The sequence below is a fragment of the Labrus mixtus genome, chromosome 17 (assembly GCF_963584025.1).
Source record: "Labrus mixtus chromosome 17, fLabMix1.1, whole genome shotgun sequence".
Lineage (NCBI taxonomy): Eukaryota > Metazoa > Chordata > Actinopteri > Labriformes > Labridae > Labrus > Labrus mixtus.
In genome coordinates, this window is record NC_083628.1 from 17,089,770 (window position 1) to 17,108,762 (window position 18,993).

The 18,993-nt window shown below is 38.0% G+C and overlaps 2 protein-coding genes across 2 annotated transcripts; both read left to right on the forward strand.

Moving 5' to 3' along the window:
• Positions 1 to 4,628: 4,628 nt before the first annotated feature.
• skor2 (SKI family transcriptional corepressor 2) lies at positions 4,629 to 16,672 on the forward strand. Its single transcript, XM_061061659.1, has 9 exons — positions 4,629 to 4,857; positions 6,654 to 8,662; positions 9,221 to 9,284; positions 10,144 to 10,221; positions 12,414 to 12,479; positions 12,641 to 12,739; positions 12,922 to 12,989; positions 13,999 to 14,061; positions 14,999 to 16,672. Exons 2-8 carry the CDS (start codon positions 6,683 to 6,685, stop codon positions 14,053 to 14,055), a joined length of 2,412 nt encoding a protein of 803 aa, XP_060917642.1. The 5' UTR covers positions 4,629 to 4,857; positions 6,654 to 6,682; the 3' UTR covers positions 14,056 to 14,061; positions 14,999 to 16,672.
• A 356-nt stretch (positions 16,673 to 17,028) lies between these two features.
• On the forward strand, positions 17,029 to 18,339 carry ier3ip1 (immediate early response 3 interacting protein 1). The gene is made up of 2 exons (XM_061062150.1): positions 17,029 to 17,324; positions 17,643 to 18,339. The coding sequence occupies exons 1-2, from the start codon at positions 17,234 to 17,236 to the stop codon at positions 17,777 to 17,779; spliced, it is 228 nt and encodes a 75-aa protein (XP_060918133.1). The 5' UTR covers positions 17,029 to 17,233; the 3' UTR covers positions 17,780 to 18,339.
• Positions 18,340 to 18,993: the final 654 nt, after the last annotated feature.

The window sequence follows — 18,993 nt, forward strand, 5'->3', positions numbered from 1 at the left end:
ACAAACACACCCTGAACCTCTCTGACCTTGAGGGCTCTTTGCTTGCCTTTAAGGCGCATTGTAGCACAATGCACTCTGTCTGCGTCTTTGCTGGAGCTAATTGGCTCCAGCTCAGTGTTTACTGTTAATGTGTCATTACTCATTCCACTTGGAATAACTTCCTCAAGTTGCTTTTGTTCAGGGGTCATTAAAAGTTGAGATAGCATTTAATTACAAGCCTGGCTTATTCAGTAAATAAAGTTATCTTCCAGCAGCTCTGAATATACGGTATCTCTATTCCGACCAGTTCAACATCACTCATGACATACAACCCGAGGTATCACATGGAAAGTGTGATCTAGTGGGCAAAGGGTCCAGATGAAGTATTACAGTCAGGATGAAATATAACTGATGTTACAAATTAATTATAAATCAACCACGATAGAAACAGATTTATATGTAAACCCAAACTGTGAACGTCTTTGACAGAAATGTTTTGAGCTAAAGGTATAAGCAGGTATACAATCTTATAAGTTGTTATATTTTAATATCATTCTATCATTTTGTGTTTTATTGAGCAACAGGTTCATGACAGGATAACTTAAAGTTTTTCTATAACAAATTCAAACTCACACCAAAATAGGTGAAGTTCTGACAGACTCCAAGTAGCATATGGTAAAGTTGTAATACTTCTAATCTTGTGTGGAAACAGAAACAAATAATCTGATGGAAAAGACACATTTTCTTGAATAACAATGCAGAAATAAATGATTTGGATCCCATGGGACCTAGGCCTCCATTAATTAACAATTTAAAGGCCTATATGGATGTTATGGTTTATAAAATCACTTACTTCTCTTAACATTGCGTCATGTTTTTAAGAATCATGTTTCAATATTTCACTCTGTCTAATATTCCAGACCGTCGATTAAACACGACAATCCTCGGTGGTGGGTCTGCCGTGCTAATTGGTACGACTGCCTCAGGCAAAGCTCTCTACAAACAGGGGGACAGCACCTTTCACAGGGCTGCGTCTGTCTTGGGGCAACACAGCAAAAGTAAAACATGACAATAAATGCTTCATTAGCCTTCAACAACAGACCGCTTTACACTGTGTTTCCAAGGTCCACCGCAAAGGGTAATAAGTCTACGGCCGTCAAGATTTATAGGCAAAATAATCATTTTATAACAAATGAAAATAAAACGAAAATCAACCTACATCAAATAAAAAATCATTTCTGATAAAAATTTAGAATAAAGGCAATAGCCTATGTAGCCTATGTCTTGATTTTGTGTTCTTGCATATTGCTTATAGTGACGCAATGTGTGTAAAGTAGACTATGTTATTATTACCTGAATATGTGCGTTTGATAAATTAGAATAATGCCATATTGTGATAAAATCTCTAGTAGCATTTTTTACTGCAATAAAACATAGACCTATATAAAAGAGACAGTGATGACACGCATGGCGGCACAGCGGAACATGCACCCGCAAGTAAGCGCATCCAACTCCACTCTCTAAATCCTCCATATGTTAGGACAAAGCGGTCTCACACAACGTCAATGACTTCATCATTAGTCAACTTTTCTTTTTTTTTTTTTTTTTGCATTTGTTTAATTGTGACGCAAAGTAATCCCGTTTCTGATAAAGAGAGTTATTAACGTCAGTAAAAGACGTGCGGCATTAAAGTAAGGATTAAAACTGAGGCGTGTGGAGCGGCTGTGTAACATATTGTAACCTACATCTGCCTGCAAAGCCACACAGAGTTGATGAATTGCTGATGAGTCGTACAGGGCAGGCTGTTATATGTCTATTGCACTGTCTATTGTTAAATGACGATTTGAGGTAGCCTTTATTTTTATTTTGTATCTCAATTTTAGAGGAATCTGAAGGATCTAATCTGAAGGATTTGTTGTGACGACGGAAAGACATGAACACTTAAATGTTTTATGAAACCAATAATGTGTGAAAAATCTGTTTAGTTAAAAAAAAACGTATTTGTTGAAAAGTAAATTAAGTTATAATAAAAAATTAGAAGGGCAGTGTGCAGTTATTCAGGCTCCCTCCAGTGTATGTTAAAAGAGAGGAGGCGATGCATTTCTGTATTGTAATCACTCACCCGAGGCATGTTTCAGTTATTGACAGATTTGATGTTAAATGTCTCAAGCTCACTTAGTGTTGTAGCTCTTCATTTATTATGTCTTGCGCTCTCTCTCTCTCTCTCTCTCTCTCTCTCTCTCTCTCTTTCTCTTTCTCTCTCTCTCTCGCTCTCGCTCTCGCTCTCGCTCTCTCTCTCCCTAGTTTGACCCTTCGAGGTCACACAAGCAATTCTTTTTTTAAACGCATGATTAATTTCTTGGAAGGTTGACCGGCTGATGTATTATAAAAAGTGAAATGTAGCCCATTGCAAAGGGGCTAATAGTGCTATTTTACTCCAATAAGTCTGTCGCTGTTTCACATGATTGAGACGTGTTGTGCTTTTGATAACATGTAAGGGCATCTTTGACGGAGAAAGAAAAAGTTTGGAATATGATCTGTCAAAAAATCGGCCTTTTTCATAATTGCTCTTAAAAAACAGATAAAGTTCGGTGATTACGAATTATAAGAAGTCGATGCGACCTAAATCATTTGATTAGGGTTTTACCAGTGTATTATTTTAGACCATTGTTGAGCAATCAACGATTCATAACACATAGACTATATGAAAGTTTTTTTAAACTAATTAACTAAATCATTACACAAATCTAAAGCAATATCCTAAACGTGTAAAAAATCATATAAACTCGAAAATGAAGCCTTAATACAGCTAATAAGAAGACACCTTTTTCGCAGGAAATATATTATGCATTCAAAACTAAACCTGGCCATTGTGTCATTTTCTCATGTCAATGTTCCATGGCGACGTCAGCGGTTAAATACCTGCGGCCCGTGCGTATCTCTCTTACTCCCCCACCAACCCCCACCCCCAATTGCAAACCAAATTGGTTTGAAAAGGAGCAGATGGGGCTCATTCTCTCTGTGTCTCTAACGCAAATGCATGAGCTGCACGAGCTCACGCACAGATTTAAGACTGAGTCAAAAAGTGACCCTGTCATATTAAACAAGATGCAATTAGGAAACATACATGAAAATAGATTATATTATCTGCATTACAGTCTTGTAACCAGATTGGAAATTGCTCCAAAATATGCATTTATGATTTAAAAAGCAAGGACGGATGGCTGAAATTCAAGTATAAATTACAGCAATTTCTATCACCTCTTTAAGTGTAACCAAATTCTCTCAGAAGAATCTTTAAAAAAAAAAAAAAAAAAAAAAGCCAATCCGGGAACACTGCAGCTTTTATTTTCACTTTTTTTTAAAAGGAAAAGAAAAAGAAAAACCCCTATATGCCTCAAAGACTGGCTGACTGGAATAAACATAATTTAGCTACACTGATTCTAATTTACAATACTCATCAAAGTCCATAAAATAAAATGTTTGACCATTTGCAATTATTTAATCTATTTTGTCCTGAAAAAAAAACCTTCATTGTTTTCATTGTTTTAATGATAACCGATATTGGATACAATGTGCATCCCCTGATGAGTTATTTACCATCCTCAAGACGTTTGCTTGTGGAACTGCTAATATCTGGGTTATAGACTTCATATTTAGGTCTGTACCTTCATATCTGTAATTCGCTTGTATATTTAAGTGCCAAAAGTAAATGAGCAGCAGAAGTACCATGTCTGTCTTAAGAGACTTGCCAAGGTGTTTAGCTAGAAATCCGTGGTACAATTTTGTTTAAAAGAAGCAGATTTTATGCTGCGAGTTTTGAAGGCCCTCTTCAGTTGAATCATCGCTGTATTATAAACTATTTGATAATAAATGTTAGCTTTACTGACCCTCACTTAACCTAGGCTATATATCACGTACAGATGATAGGTAACCATATCCCTATTGCAGATCCACGATTAGGAACAACTTAAAAAAATAAAAACCTGTCTTGGATGTGGGAATCAGCTGTACAGAAACTGGTGCTCCCTTTCCTTGCTTATTTCAGTGTTCCCTAAACTATCAAATACCAAACAGCCTATTTCCGATCATTTACCTCATTCCCACTTCACCTCGCACGCACCCCCAAGTAGGCTATGTGAAGCCCACCAATAGACGTCGATGTGATGACGACAGCTTTACTTGTGTGACTTGTTGTAGCTGTCTCCAATGCAAAGTTTATTTAAAACAAACACATTTCATTAGAGCACACATAGGACCAAAGTGATAAACTAGCAAAATCGATGCTTTGAGTTTGTTTAGTCGTCATTTGTTGTTGCAGGCTAAGAGTGCTCCGCTCTGACACTTCAGGAGAGACAATTCCTGCACGCGCATCTGCTGCAAGCCGGTAGCCCAATCAACGCTCGTGCATAGTTTGACTTCTCCAACATGTGATTGTCAATTTGTGTGCAGATGGACTGAGAGAATACTGAGAGTGGAGCAGAGCAGAAGAGCGTGTTGGCTTGTGTATCATTGTGTATTTCATGACTGGTGGGCTGAGCTCGCGCTACACGCCAGTCAAGCCGAAAAGCGCGTGGTGGGAGGGAGGGGAGGGGGGTGGGGGGATTAAGACGGCGCGTGCTGTCTCTGAAAGGCGAATAAAACCGGCACGAGCGTCGCAGTTTACTCACATCTCACAAGCAGCTCAGTCGACAGTTGGAGGGAAAGTCGCGGTGCCAGTTGCATGTGATTCAATGAAATTGTCTTGTTTTGGCTTTGTCATGTATGACAAAAATGAGTTTTGAAAAGCTCTGTAGAACAAGTAGATTTTTCGCGTAGGGGGATATTTTTTTTTTGTTGACGCTGTTACAGTTTGGGGATTGCTCTCGGGAGTTCAAGGTAAGGGGCTGTTTGACCATATTTAATGTAATGATAGTAAAATGTAGTAAAGTGATGTTTGTTAGATTAAAATATGTTGCATACATGAATCTAGAATTGCTGAAGTCTAATTAAGTTACTGTTGTTGTTGTTGTTTTAGTTGTTGTTGTTGTTGTAGGCTAGAAGTAGTGTCACATTTTTGTTGCTTTACAGACACACTTATACCGATTTTTCTCCCTTTAATATTATTCTATGGATAAGTTGAACAGTAGACAAACGTGTCATTTTTCAAGGCCAAAATTGTAAATCTTTGGCTTTAAATTTTAAATTCCATTAGTTTTTTTATTATTTCAGTCAGGCCCATTTAAACTCCTTAGTTAAACTTTAGTTGCCTATTTGCATTTGTTCCCGCGTATTCATTGTTATTTGTCCGTAACTACCTTATAATTAATTATTCCGATTCAAACCGCTTTGTTCTGAACAATATTTAGAAAATTAAAGTATCTTTTCATCAATACAATTACTAAATAATTGGTTTAAAAACAATCAGAAGCTAATGCTCAGTTTCGGAAATTATTGAAACACTGAAATAGGCAGTTCCATGTTTTTAAAAGTTCTATTTTTGTGTAGGCTATTGTAGGATGAAATGGGATTCATGAAATATATTACTTCCAGAAATTGTCATCTACCTAATAAAGTCTATTTGCAAGTAATAAATAAGACTATTTACGGTACTAAAATGAATGCGCTTTGTATTGCAAATCAATAGATTGCCCACAAGTGCCATTTGCCATTTCCATTTCCAGCAACAAAAATATACATGTATTAAATATATATATTTATATATGTGTGTGTGTGTGTGTGTGTGTGTGTGTGTGTGTGTGTGTGTGTGTGTGTGTGTGTGTGTGTGTGTGTGCCTAAATGACACTATGAATCGTTGAAGGTTTTGAAAGAAAGTGTGGCTCTGAATTGTACCAAAACCTTGAAGTAAGCCAACTCCCTTTGGGAAATGTGACTCACAAACTGCAGTCAGTTGTTGCACTAACACTGCTTTAACATGTTGCCTGGACTGAATGTTTTTCCTTTTATCTCGTCGTCATAGAGAAACTTACACACTTTTTAAGATATACGTTTTTATGTCAATGCATTGTATTTGAAACATTAATTTGTACATAAACGTTTCAGGAAGAATTTAACTAAAATTGTACTGCTAGTGCTTATATTTTAGAAAGTTTGTTTCCATTTGCTTTCTTACTTTATTTACCGGGCAACTTCATTTACTACGTGCAGACAAACACTCCCATTACTTTTGAGCTATAAATGGAAAGACAAATACATAAAACAAAGGCTTTCATTTTGGGAAAACTGATTAATTGACCTATGTTCCTTATTTAATATTTTAATGAATAATTCATGATAATAAAAAAAAAACAGTTGTATTTGTTATTGTTGTCTTAATAGAGCAATGACAATTTGGTATCTTAAATTCGTTTTTCCTCCTTAATAATATTCAAAAAGGATGACAGCAACTGCATGTTGCTGTCATCCTTGAAATATTGAATTTGAATTTGCAATGTAGTCATTTTCTCAAAAGGAAAAATGTGGACATTTTGGTTTTTATAAAGTTGAAATGAAATGCATTTTATTTTAATGATATTTCATTTCATTATGGACTTTGTTCTTTTTTACTTTCTAAATTCCAATCATCAATAAAGTATTATCAGCCAAACAATTCTGATGTTTTTAGGACAGAGGGATTGGGGTGTGTGTGAAACAAGTCAACACATGTAAATCTTTTTCTCTTTGATTTCATGCAGGACATTCTTCAAACGGGTTTCCTCCAAGCATGGACAAAACCCATCTGTCAAATCCTAATGACATCATAATGACAAGCTCAACTGGCCCCTACCGGCAGGAACCCCTGACTCCTCCTAGACCCACCCATCTCCACTCAACATCCTCTTCATCAACCTCTCCATCCTCTTCCTCCCCACCTCTCAAGCCAAACCAGGTTGGCCAGGTCATCCTGTATGGTGTTCCAATCGTTTCGCTGGTCATTGACAACAATGAGAGACTTTGCCTGGCACAGATATCCAACACACTCCTTAAGAACTACAGTTATAATGAGATTCATAATCGTCGGGTGGCGCTGGGCATCACATGTGTCCAGTGCACTCCAGTTCAGTTGGAGATTCTTCGTCGGGCTGGTGCTATGCCGATCTCATCACGGCGCTGTGGTATGATCACCAAGCGTGAAGCTGAGCGCCTCTGCAAGTCCTTCCTGGGAGAGAATGCACCGCCCAAACTGCCTGACAACTTTGCCTTTGACGTGTCCCATGAGTGTGCCTGGGGTTGCCGTGGCAACTTCATCCCAGCACGCTACAACAGCTCAAGGGCTAAATGCATCAAGTGCTCTTTCTGCAACATGTACTTTTCCCCAAATAAGTTCATTTTCCATTCCCACCGCACACCAGATGCCAAGTACACCCAGCCTGACGCTGCTAACTTTAACTCATGGCGACGACACCTCAAGCTCAGTGACAAACACCCACCTGATGAATTAATTTACGCATGGGAAGATGTGAAAGCTATGTTCAATGGAGGCAGCCGAAAGAGAGCACTACCATCTTCAGCCCACTGTTCCTCCATGGGTTCTATGAAGACTCTTCCAGGTTCAGTGTTGCCTCACATGATTGGAGCTGACTTGGGTGCTCAAAAAAGAGGCCGCTACGAAGAGGAGGACGATCTGGATGGAGACAGTCTTTCCCCTCGCAAAACACCACGCAGTTACCCCGTCATCCCTGTCCCAAGCAAAAGCTTTGGCATGTTGCAGAAGTTCCCTCCCACGTCTCTCTTCCCTTCGCCGTACTCCTTCCCAGCATTTGGCCTCTGTCAGCAGAAAAAAGATGACAGTGATGTTACAGGTGGGCAGAAAGGAGCAGGGTTATCAGGTCTTTTGTGGCCTGGCCGCAAAGACACATTTTATCCCCCTCTCTGCATGTTTTGGCCACCACGAGCGGCAGGAGGAATCCCTGTCCCCACCTACCTCCAGCCTCAGCCCAGTGCCCTGTCCTCCTTGGCAGACAGCTCCTCTCTCAGGCAGGCCTTTTTGGATCTTTCAGACCCAACCCAGCCTGGAACTGGCAACAGTGGAAACAGTGTTGGCACAACCATGGCTCCCAACAGGGAGACTACAACACCCAGATCTGGGTTGTTTGACCAGGATTGTACCGCAGTTATCTCTGACCTTCGCCCCGTGGGTTCAGAAGGCTGGCTCAAACTCCTGGACACCCCAAACCTCCAATCCCGGAAGTCTAGCTACAGCTCAGCCTTCCGTCCTGTCATTAAGGATGCTGAGAGCATCGCCAAGCTCCATAGCAATGCTGGAGGAGTCACTGGGATAACAGACGAAGAATTCGGGGTTGTGGTTACCAGTACAGATCGCCACCAACAACTGTCACCCAGCAGCAGCTGTAGTTACGGAAGTGAAAGTGGAGTTGATGGAGGGGAAGAGGGAGTGGAGAGTGAGGAGGAGGGGGAGGTTGATGTGGAGTCATCAAAGCAGGATGAAGACGATGAGGACGGGAGTTGCACAAACAGGCCTCCACAAACTAAAACCAATCTGTACCTCCCTGTAGTAAGCAACAATCCTGGTGCGGAAAGGGGGAAGGAGAGGGGAAGTGGCGCTGTGTATCCCAGCAACTCCCCTTCCTCCTCCTTGGACCCCATCCAGCAAGAGTCCCTTAGCCCGCCTGCTTCCCCTCCTGCTGGCCTGCCTCTCTCCAGCTCCACCCCTCCTAACAGAGAGGACCCATCTTACAAAAACGTAAATATCCCCCCAAGCCACATAAGCTAATTATTATTTAAATGTTGCTGCATTCAGGCATGTGATGTGATCTGCATTAGCAGATTGATAGGATGGTATCTCCCTGTTGAAATTGAAATACTCACCCCACTCTGATAATAAGCCCAGTTGAACGTTTAAAAGCCATGGTGGGTTTTGTTCTGTCTCTGTCACCCCAGCCTGTAATGGCAACTGTAATCTTTAACCTGTCAACATCCACGTTAAACAGCCATCAGAGACAGAAGTGGAGGAGGAGGGTTTTAAAAAGAATTAGTTAAATCATCCATTAAATGTCAACTGCATTTAGTTGCTTTCAGACACAGACAGAGATGAAGATCTTTACCACAGACTCCAAATTTCAATGTTACAAATGAGAAATCCTACTTTTGGCTGAGGGAAAACCAGATCAGGCAGTGAATTAAATTAGCAAAAATAAGTGCACTATATTTTGTATTAGTTTGTATTTAATCAAAACTAATGAAAATTAAAAAAATAATAAACTTGTGAATTAAATTCTAACCAAGTTGATGTTGTTCACAGGTTCCCAAAAATAGAGATGAAGGACTTCCTGTGTACGCAGCCAAAGACAACTCAAGCCTTTCTGGTAAGCGATTATAAGTGTTTGCATGGTTAGCTTGAGTTGATACATTATCTTTAAAGCTTTTTTTAAGGACTTTATTACATCAAATGGCGGCAGTAGCTCAGTCTGTAGGGACTTGGGTTGGGAATCGGAAGGTCGCCGGTTCAAGTCCCGGCACGGACCAAGTCCGGAAATTGGTCTGGTAGCTGGAGAGGTGCCAGGCCACTTCCTGAGCACTGCCGAGGTGCCCTTGAGCAAGGCACCTAACCCCCCCCCCCCCACAAGCTCAGGAGCGCCCGCCGTAGGGCAGCCCCCTCACTCTGAGACTTCTCCATTAGTGCATGTCCACAGGATCCTGTTTGTGCATGTGTGTGTATTTTCAGTTCATGTTTGTGTAGCATGTTTACTAGACAGAGTGTAAAAACGAATTTCCCCTCGCGGGATCAATAAAGTATAAATTCTTCTTCTTCTTCTTCTTCAAATATTTGAACATGCTTTTACACAGTTTCAATAAATAGCACTAGACAGTTTATTCCATCAACCTGTTACACATTATCTGTTATATGAAATTTCTGAATCACTTGTATTATAGCACTTTGTTTCATTATGTGTCTCATTGACTGGTTTTATAGCTTCTATGTGTTTCTGCAAGACTTGTATTCCTGTGATGTGTCATTTGCTCCTCTCATCTCACACTCTGACCCTTTCATTGAGGAATATTACTTGTGTGAGTTTTGTGGTACTGTGCTTATGAGCACATAAAGGCAGACCCCATGCACACACCTAGTTACCTCCATGTGTCTGGATAACCAGCTCAACCAATGGGCCTTACTGAAACTCTTCCTGTCTTACCTTCTTGTTTGTCTGACTTGTCTTTCCTCAGATGAAAACAAGGAGCAGAATAGTTTCTTTGTACAAGAGAGTGATACATTGGCACCGGACTATTGGAGGGAAACAGCAGGTATAAAACACTTATCTATGGTTTTTCTTTTGGAGAACAACAACATCATGAATTAGAAGTTTATATTTAAACATTGAATTAAATAGAAAAAAGCAAATACTATCTGAAATGATGCTATTGATTATAAGTAGAAGTTAGCTAATTAGAACTGCAATCTAAGATGTATACATTTAATTCATTTTTTGTTTGATTTTAAAACTATAATAAATGTGTGAAGGTTAATGAGAACTGAACACATTTTATATAATATGTTTTATATAAACTTTTGCTGTTGCAATTCAGCACACTTAGTGTAGTTGGACGTACAGTTTTTCTATTTAAGAAAAAGTCCAAAGATGAAACAAACAATACTTACTAAAAAAACACAGAGATATTACTGTATTTCACATAGATGTTAATTTCTTTGCACAAATTAGACTCAAAACACTTAAAGCAGTGAGGGAAAACTCTTCAGTCTTCTTCCACCTCAATCTCCTCCCCCTTTCAAACAGTGAGGTAAGGGATTCATAAACACAAAGAGACATGAAACAGCAGAGGGAAGCTGCTGCTACCACAACTCTGGCTCAGCTGCGACATTGTTGCCAAGGCTGTTACTCTTAGGGGGGCTGTTATAGTTCAACAAGAAAACATCAGCTCAGAGATAAGCAGCCATGCTGGCAATCTCAATCCTAGACCCATATCGCCGCCGACATAATTGCCTTTTTTTTTCTTCCTCAGAGCAAAAAAGCCTTTACCGTTTGAAAAAGATCACAGCTTATTGCCTTTTTATATCTGTCAGGAAGACATTAAAAGTGCTTTATGACATCTGTGCCAACATTTATATCAACCCCCCTCTCCCTCAACCCCTACACACACGCACCATAATGATCCCTGCACATAATGTATAATGTATTTCGAAAAATTACACGAAACAAATTAAATGAGACCACCTTACCCCTGATTGCCAAACGTCTCCCTGGGCGGTGGGAAGCTCTACGTGATTAGAAGGCCTGATTCCTCTGAGGCCCACCAGCCCCCCTCCACTGTCTTTAAACTTTCCCTCTGTTTCTAGGGAGAAAAAATAATCTAATTTTCCATTTATGTAATGCAAACCGCCTTGGCTTTGACTATTCACGGTTAATTGACTGTCAAACGAGGTTGTTATCCTCAGGCACTGTCTGCAAATTTGCTTGTCAAATGAGACATAGAGAGGAAAGGAACAGAGAAAGGAGAGGGGGAAAGATGAGAAGACAGGAGTAGAGACCTATCTGCTCTAAATGAGAGAGAGAAGCTTATAAGGATACTTATGGGAGCCAGGATATGAAATGCCTGAGAGACGATACATATCAAGTTTAGTGGATCATTCATTTAAGGTGTATAAAGCCTCGTTGTCAAAACACAAACAATTGTGCTCAGATTCATACAAAAATAACAGTGAAGACAGGTAAATCTGTAAACATAATTTGATAAAGATGTTTCAAAAAAACAAACAAATGGAAGATTGTAAATTTAAAAGCAACAAGTAAGTCCCGTTCAATACTTACACAGACAGAGAAGACATTGTATGAAATGTAGCGTATATCTATTAGGCTACTGCCCTCACACAATTTCAAAGCCAGCGGTACTCTTCAAAATAGAAAAGCTTTTCTGACATTATAACCCAACAGTTTGTGAGCACAGTTACCAACAAGCATGGCATTTATTGCATAATTGGTTTCCTAAAACACAATCTTTTGGTACAGGCCTTCACTTTAGTTTTAAAGATAGAAAACGTCTCTCTTTTTTCACTCAAATTTCAGAATGCATATAGTATTTATTTGCTTTGCTTTTTTCATTTTAATTTAAAGTTACATGAAATGACATCAAACAAGACTTAACACATTAGAGAGGTGGCACAGTAAAGGTCTCCATCCAAAAATCTGTCAAATTGTTACTACAAACATACACTGACACCTATAGGCCAAATGGTGAATAACAGTCCTCAGTGGTGATGAAAAAGGGTTAAACTTTCAATGTGCAAGAGCATGCAATAAAAATAAACTCCTTAGAGACCAGTCAATGACACGGACATCATTCTCAGATGTGTGTGGCATATGGAATATGATGTCTGAGGTTGGGGAAGAATAGAATTAAACATGAACTTTTCTTAGTACAAAATGTTACTGATGTGTTATATGTCTAACATCAAGTGCATATCTGTCTGTTTTTTTAAGGGGATAGAAACCAAGGTGCTTCCCCGCCTGTTCAACTAAAGAAGGATTTTGAAAGCATGGAGAAAGGTAAAAAATAATTTCACAGCTTGATCAACCATTACAGATATAAATTGGCCAAGCTTGAGGAATGTAAACACAAACAGGGCGCAAAATACATTTTCAGTTTATACTTTTTACAGACAAATTATTTTCATCTGCCTTTCTCATCGTCCTTTCTACTCCTTTAGAGGAGCTTCAGAAGGTTCTGCTGGAGCAGATCGACTTCAGGAGGAGACTTGAGCAAGAGTTTCAGGCTCTGAAGGGCACATCTCCATTTCCCGTCTTCCGTGAGTAACTATTTCCTCAACTCAACCACCCTTTTGTATTATGAAGCAAAACTTTTCCTTCTCTGTCTTTTTCTCAGATTTTTCATTTTCAGTCCCCTTTATCCTGTTTTACCTGTCTTTCATAGCTGTACTTGATTACAGATAATCTGCTTAGGCTAAGAATACATTTTGCATTATTTCAGATAATTTCCAAGATCAGATGAAACGAGAGCTTGCCTACAGAGAAGAGATGGTCCAACAATTACAGATGGTAAGATCACTAATAAGAACTATTACATCACTGCTGAACATTCATGGACAATTATTAAGCTTCCCTGCCTTCAAATAACAAAAGAACATGCACATACAGATATTATTATTGGTTATGGTGATAAGAGGACATGTCATTTAAACTTGGGCACTGTTCAGTCAATAGTCACAAATCTTAAACATTAAGGCGGGGATGTGACAATAACAGTCAGATTTACCCAAACAACTGAAAGACTGTAGACATAACAATAAAATCTTAAGCCACATCCTAAAAATAAAATATAAATTCAGATTAAATATTCAATAGATTTCAATTAGCCATTTTGTTGTTGCTTATATTGTAGGTCCATTAAAAGCAGTCAGAGACAGAGTTTGTCTTTCAAGGGTGAGCAGTTCCTCTGCCGCTGTCTGCCAGTTTCTGTCAATATCAATCAGCAGAGCAGCTGGCAGAAGATGTTTGTCTTCTTGCTTTCTGACACATGTAATAATTGTACACTTTTCTATGCTCAGTACACCCAATACACACAACTCATTCTGCATTCAAGTACAGAATAAAGTGTAGGTACCTACATAAATATTGAAAGTACAAAAATGTGCCTAGATCCAACAGATGGATATGTTTAGAGTAATAACATTTATTTCAAACACACTTTAAATTTAATGTGAACTTAATTACAGATTTATAGACTAACAGACTTTTTAACATCAAAAGTATAACTGTAAAATTCTCTCAAGTATTTTCTGACGTTTATTATTAGTGGAATAACTCTTTAAATTCTCACATACTCACATACACATTTTTTTTTAATTCAGAGTGAGGAGTCATTTTGCAAATAATCTTTGTATCAAGGCAGATGTTTCACACCCCAAAACGTTCACACCAAAAAAACGTTTTGGAAATAAGTGTTATATCTTCATAGTAAAGTTTGTATTGTACTATAAAGTATTAAAAACATTTAATATATAAATGTCTGGATCTTGTCTTTGATTTTTCTATGTATGTCTTTCAGATACCCTACGCAAACATAATCAGAAAAGAAAAGATCAGCTCCCATCTCAACAAGTAAATAAAGGTGACTGTTAATAAGAATTTTAAATAATGCAGAAGCTGAACCACACAATTTTCATGAAACTGTAAATAAGACTAGTTTTCTATGACTCTGTGTAAGCATTTTCTGTGTACACATTTTGTTAAGTACATGTTTTCTGATGTGATTTCATACGATTGTACTTGTATAACTGGAGTGTCAATAAACATTTTGCCTATTAAATCTCAGTAGTCAATTATAAAACTCAGTGACTTATAGTATTAACCTCCTTAAAATGTATTTATAGGCTACTTATCTTAACTACAACACCCCAATAGCTGAAGTGTAAATCATGTTTGGTCATAAGAAATAGTCTCTGGACTCATTGAAACAGCACAGAATAATAATGATGTATCAGTCTTTAAAAAACTAAAAACATTATGCCAATGATTTCAGTGGAAAAACAAACATAGCAACAATAAGGTTGAGGTTTTCGCCAGTTAAAAGGAAGTTTTTCCTTGTCCACTGTTACTTTTTTAAATGTTTCCAAGTGCTGTGCTCATGGTGGATTAATGTTGGGTCTATCACTTCAATCATCACTTGTCACTTTATCTTGCCATTCACTGCACATAATGTCTAATTGCCCTCTTAGCTATATTGTACTTTTCTATACTTGTACTTTTACCTATTTATATTTATATTTGTCTTATCTATTACTATTCTATTCTATTTTGTATGAGCTTCTTCTACTGTCTTTGTGCTATTGCAACGCCCCAATTTCCCCTCTTGGGATCAATAAAGTATTATCCTATCCTATCCTATCTTATCTTTGTAAATAATGTAACAGAGAGTAAGGTCTAACCTGCTCTTTTTGTAAAGTGTCTTGAGATAACATTGGCTATGAATTGGCACTATACAAATAAACAATGAATTGAATTGAATTGAATAAAAGATTTAATCTTTTCTTTTCTTTTCTTCACAGGCCGTAGAGTCAGTAGAGTCCCATGTAAAAGACAACACTGCCTGGATTTCCATGAATGACCGAAGAATACAAAAAAACTCATGGAAACTGATGAAAAAATACTGACATAATCAGACAGGCATCTGGCACTATACAGTAATGATCTACATTTCTTAACTTATCCTGGGACCCAACCTCTGTTAAAAGCCCTACATTTAAACTCTGTGTGATGAGGACACATTTGGACTACAATGACAGAAATTTTATACTTGTTTCCATTTTCCCTAAACTGGAGACACGTATTGACTCCAACTCTTTCTTCATTGCTGTGCTGGCAGTCCGACGTCAAACTTAACCAAAATAGGAACAAAGAAAGCAAACACAACTTTTTTTGTGTGAATATCAGAGCTGTAAGCTACCGCCAGGAAACAGTTGTAGACTTTGTCACAAAACTCTGAACTTTACAAACTCCTTAAAGGTGAGAAACAACAAGAGATTCATAAATAACTTAAAAGCTGTGTTATTAGCCAAGACTCTGGCCACTGCTGAACAAAATGTACATACGCCAAACTAATGAACTTCACATGATAATTGTTGCTCTTGTTATCATTGTTGTTACCAAGGTTTCACCGAACTGGACCCTAAAAAGAAACAAAACATTTGTTAACAGGCATCAGTTGATCCCAAAGGGATTCTCCTCTATTATGTAGTTTGGTTTGTTGACCAAAACAGACACAAAGGAACACAAATCATTTTTACTACTGATTATTAATTAAAAAAAAACTGAAAAGATCAGTCGTTGGTGGTGACTTAAAGCACCCTAGTGTGGTCCATTAGATGACCCTTAGTAAGTATGCCAGATGAAGAACAAAACAAAAGGGAAAAGTCATGATTTTTGTTTTAAAGATGCAGTACTTGAACAGGATGTTATCACAGATTTTTCTTAAATGTTTTATGCAAAATTAGCACTAGCAGATCAGTTACTCAAAGTTTAGAGCAAAAACCTAAAATACAGTATTACATCGACTGCATCTAATTGTACAATTATATGAAAAACCTGGAGAATTCAAAGCACCCCCACACCCACCCAGATTGTCAACATACAGGCATTGCCTACCCAGAAGAAGGGTAGTCATGCCTTCAGCTGAATGTGGTTTGGATGTCATCAGATGGTATATAGTGCAAACAACGTTTTAAACCCCGTCCTTCATACTAGTTTGCTCTAAGTGTGTTTGGGATGTGGGAAGCAAAAGACAGAAGTTTTGGAGTTTGCTAGTTTGCTGCAAACCTACTTGTAAATGATTTTACCTGACTGTATAAAATATCATATGTGAGAATACTGAACCTTATGATCAGATTATATATGTGTTTGTTTGTTTGTTTGTTTTTTTGCTCATTCATTTGTTTATTTATTAAAGGATCATTCCCATGACCCCGATTATGAAAAAATATTATAATGTTAAAACAAAACCAACCTGACATGATGATGATGATGATGATGATGATGGAGATGATGATGATAGTGCAACAAGCATATATCAAAAGAATACATTTAAATGGCTGAATGGATGAAGACAAATGTTATCATTGTTAACTGTTGATGCAGATGTATTGGAAAATGTTCCTGTAGTTTCTCTACTATTTATGGTATATTAAAAGTCTATACAACAGCCGGAATGTGGATTCATACCAAGGCCTTTTTTGATGCTCTTTCAAACGAAACAGATTTTTTTAAAGGTGATTTTCTTTTTGTGTAAAAACAACCATGTGCCACAGCTCAGCATTTGTGAATTTTAACTACTTGTTGTTTTCAGACTTAAGCCACATTTAAAAGGTTTGTAAACAAGCAACCTATAGGCTACAACCAAGGGTTCAATAGGCTGCATGTCGTTGCTGTTAAAGGAAAGATAGAAACAATGTTCCATCACAAAGATATTAATACGTAATTTATCAAAACTTTAGCTGTGACGTAGTAGCTGAATAACCCCCTGATTACATGGTGAAGGGTGCGTAGGCTACTCTCTAATGCCAGCTGGCGAGCTGACAAAAATATGTATAAATAAACATTAGGATATGACCAAAATAAAATCATTTGGTGATATTGTTCACAAGCGAAAAAACGGGATATGGATTCATTAATTATAAGGTTCTTTTACTGAGGTTTTTCAGGTCCCCTGCTTCTTTTGCACCACCGTTGCGGTATCTGCATCTCTGGGAGTGGAGAAAGAAGCAGTGGGAGAATCAGACATTGCCAGCATGGCGTTTACACTGTATTCACTTCACCACACTGCAGTTCTTTGCACTAATGCAATCGCTGTGTTGCACGAGGAAAGGTTTCTCTGCAAGAGTACATTTTATGCCATGTGTTATTATAGCCGACGACTAACACGAGATTGTTTTAACCAAAACTGCAAATACCAAGCTGAAAGCTGTGAGGTTGTACATATACAACCTGCCTGTGACTTGTAACGTAAACGTAACTCAAATGTTTATATCTTTAGGGGAACAAAATACGTTGTGTGTGTGTGTGTGTGTGTGTGTGTGTGTGTGTGTGTGTGTGTTTGTGTTGTGGGGGGGGGGGGGGGGGGGGTGCTTTATGAAATGGCTAATGTTACTTAAGAGGAAATGAATGGGGAAAACTGCATGTCTCGTATGCTCTGTTCAGTCGGATGGGGCGCTGACCAGAGAGTTGGAGGTTTTGGGGACGATCCAAGAATTAAAGCCCAGGTCCTCAATCTAATCCGTTCAGTCCGGACTGTCATGAGAGGTCAGAAATCTGTTTTCTTATGTCCACAGAAATGAAAGATTCCAAACATAATGGACATGTTTATTTATTATGTCATATTTTGTAAGAATGACCTGTCCTTTGAAAACTTCAGACAGTGATGAAACATGAATGAACACCGTCAGTGTGTAGTATTAGTAGTATTTTTCTGCTTTTTAAAGGGTAAACAAACTTTTCAATGGAGTCCCTTTTTAGATTTAATTTACTATATCGCCCTTTCTGAACATGAAATACATACTTTTTTATTATTAATAAAATTCATCATATATTCAAAATTGGTAATGATATCAATAAGTAACCAGAAGTCTCTAATTCCATGTCTAATAATTAATTAATCTAAAATTGTGCAATTTATTCACTGATTTATTTTCTCTCTTTTTGATTTCCACAGTGCCTTTAATAATAGTGAATTCTGGGTGGGGGTGGCAGGTGTGGGATATATGGGGCGAAGTCTTTTCTTTGCCCCCTTCAATTCCATTTCTCTTTGTTTATTTGTATATTCTCTGTGTTGTGGTAAACCAGGGGAGAGAGACAGATTTCATTCCATTTCAGTCATTGCTTCCAATTGATGTAGAAAATGCTCCGTTATGTGTTAGTCTGTATAAGAATTTGGTTAAACAAGTAAACCCCAAGAGTGTCCAATTTTAGAACATAACTTAAAATGGTGTGTCTTTGTATTATTATGTTTTATTTTAGAGGTTCTATTACTTTTAGTGTGTGACACTCTGAGAAACAGTTTTCAAAATTTGATTACTTTAACTAAGGAATGAGACTGCAGCATGTATCTCTTTTCTATATTATGTATTCCACTCCATTCTTCCACTGCTCTATTTCCATAATAATCCCCATATGCTGTGAATTATCCTTTCCTCTCCAGCAAACCTCCAAAAACATTTTTCTAACCCTTCTGTAGCTTCAGTTATAAATACGTGGAAAAGGGGATCGGCTGGAATTAGAAGCATATGTTTTTCAAAGAGATTTGCACAGTAAAGCCATGTTGATCTGTGATTAGTCAGAGTTTAGCTGTGGGTCTGGATTAAAATCTGTAAGGGGTCATAGGCAACTACATGGATCTGCATTACACAGGTCAGGATTTGGGGTGTTTTGGTTGTCAACAGAAAAAAACAGGGTTTGACAAGTTGGTTTCTTTAAAGGTGCACTATGTAGATTTGGTGGTGAAATTTGAAAGTTGGAGAAGTGATACATTTCTATGCAATATTTTCTGAACTAA

Excerpts from the sequence above, each read along its gene's own strand:
- ier3ip1 (XM_061062150.1), top strand. The coding sequence starts at position 17,234 with ATGGCGTTTACACTGTATTCACTTCACCACACTGCAGTTCTTTGCACT. Across the intron at positions 17,325-17,642 it reads GGAAAGGTTTCTCTGCAAGA|TCGGATGGGGCGCTGACCAG; the intron begins GTACATTTTATG and ends TGCTCTGTTCAG.
- skor2 (XM_061061659.1), top strand. The coding sequence starts at position 6,683 with ATGGACAAAACCCATCTGTCAAATCCTAATGACATCATAATGACAAGC. Across the intron at positions 12,740-12,921 it reads ATCTCCATTTCCCGTCTTCC|ATAATTTCCAAGATCAGATG; the intron begins GTGAGTAACTAT and ends GCATTATTTCAG. Across the intron at positions 12,990-13,998 it reads TGGTCCAACAATTACAGATG|ATACCCTACGCAAACATAAT; the intron begins GTAAGATCACTA and ends TATGTCTTTCAG.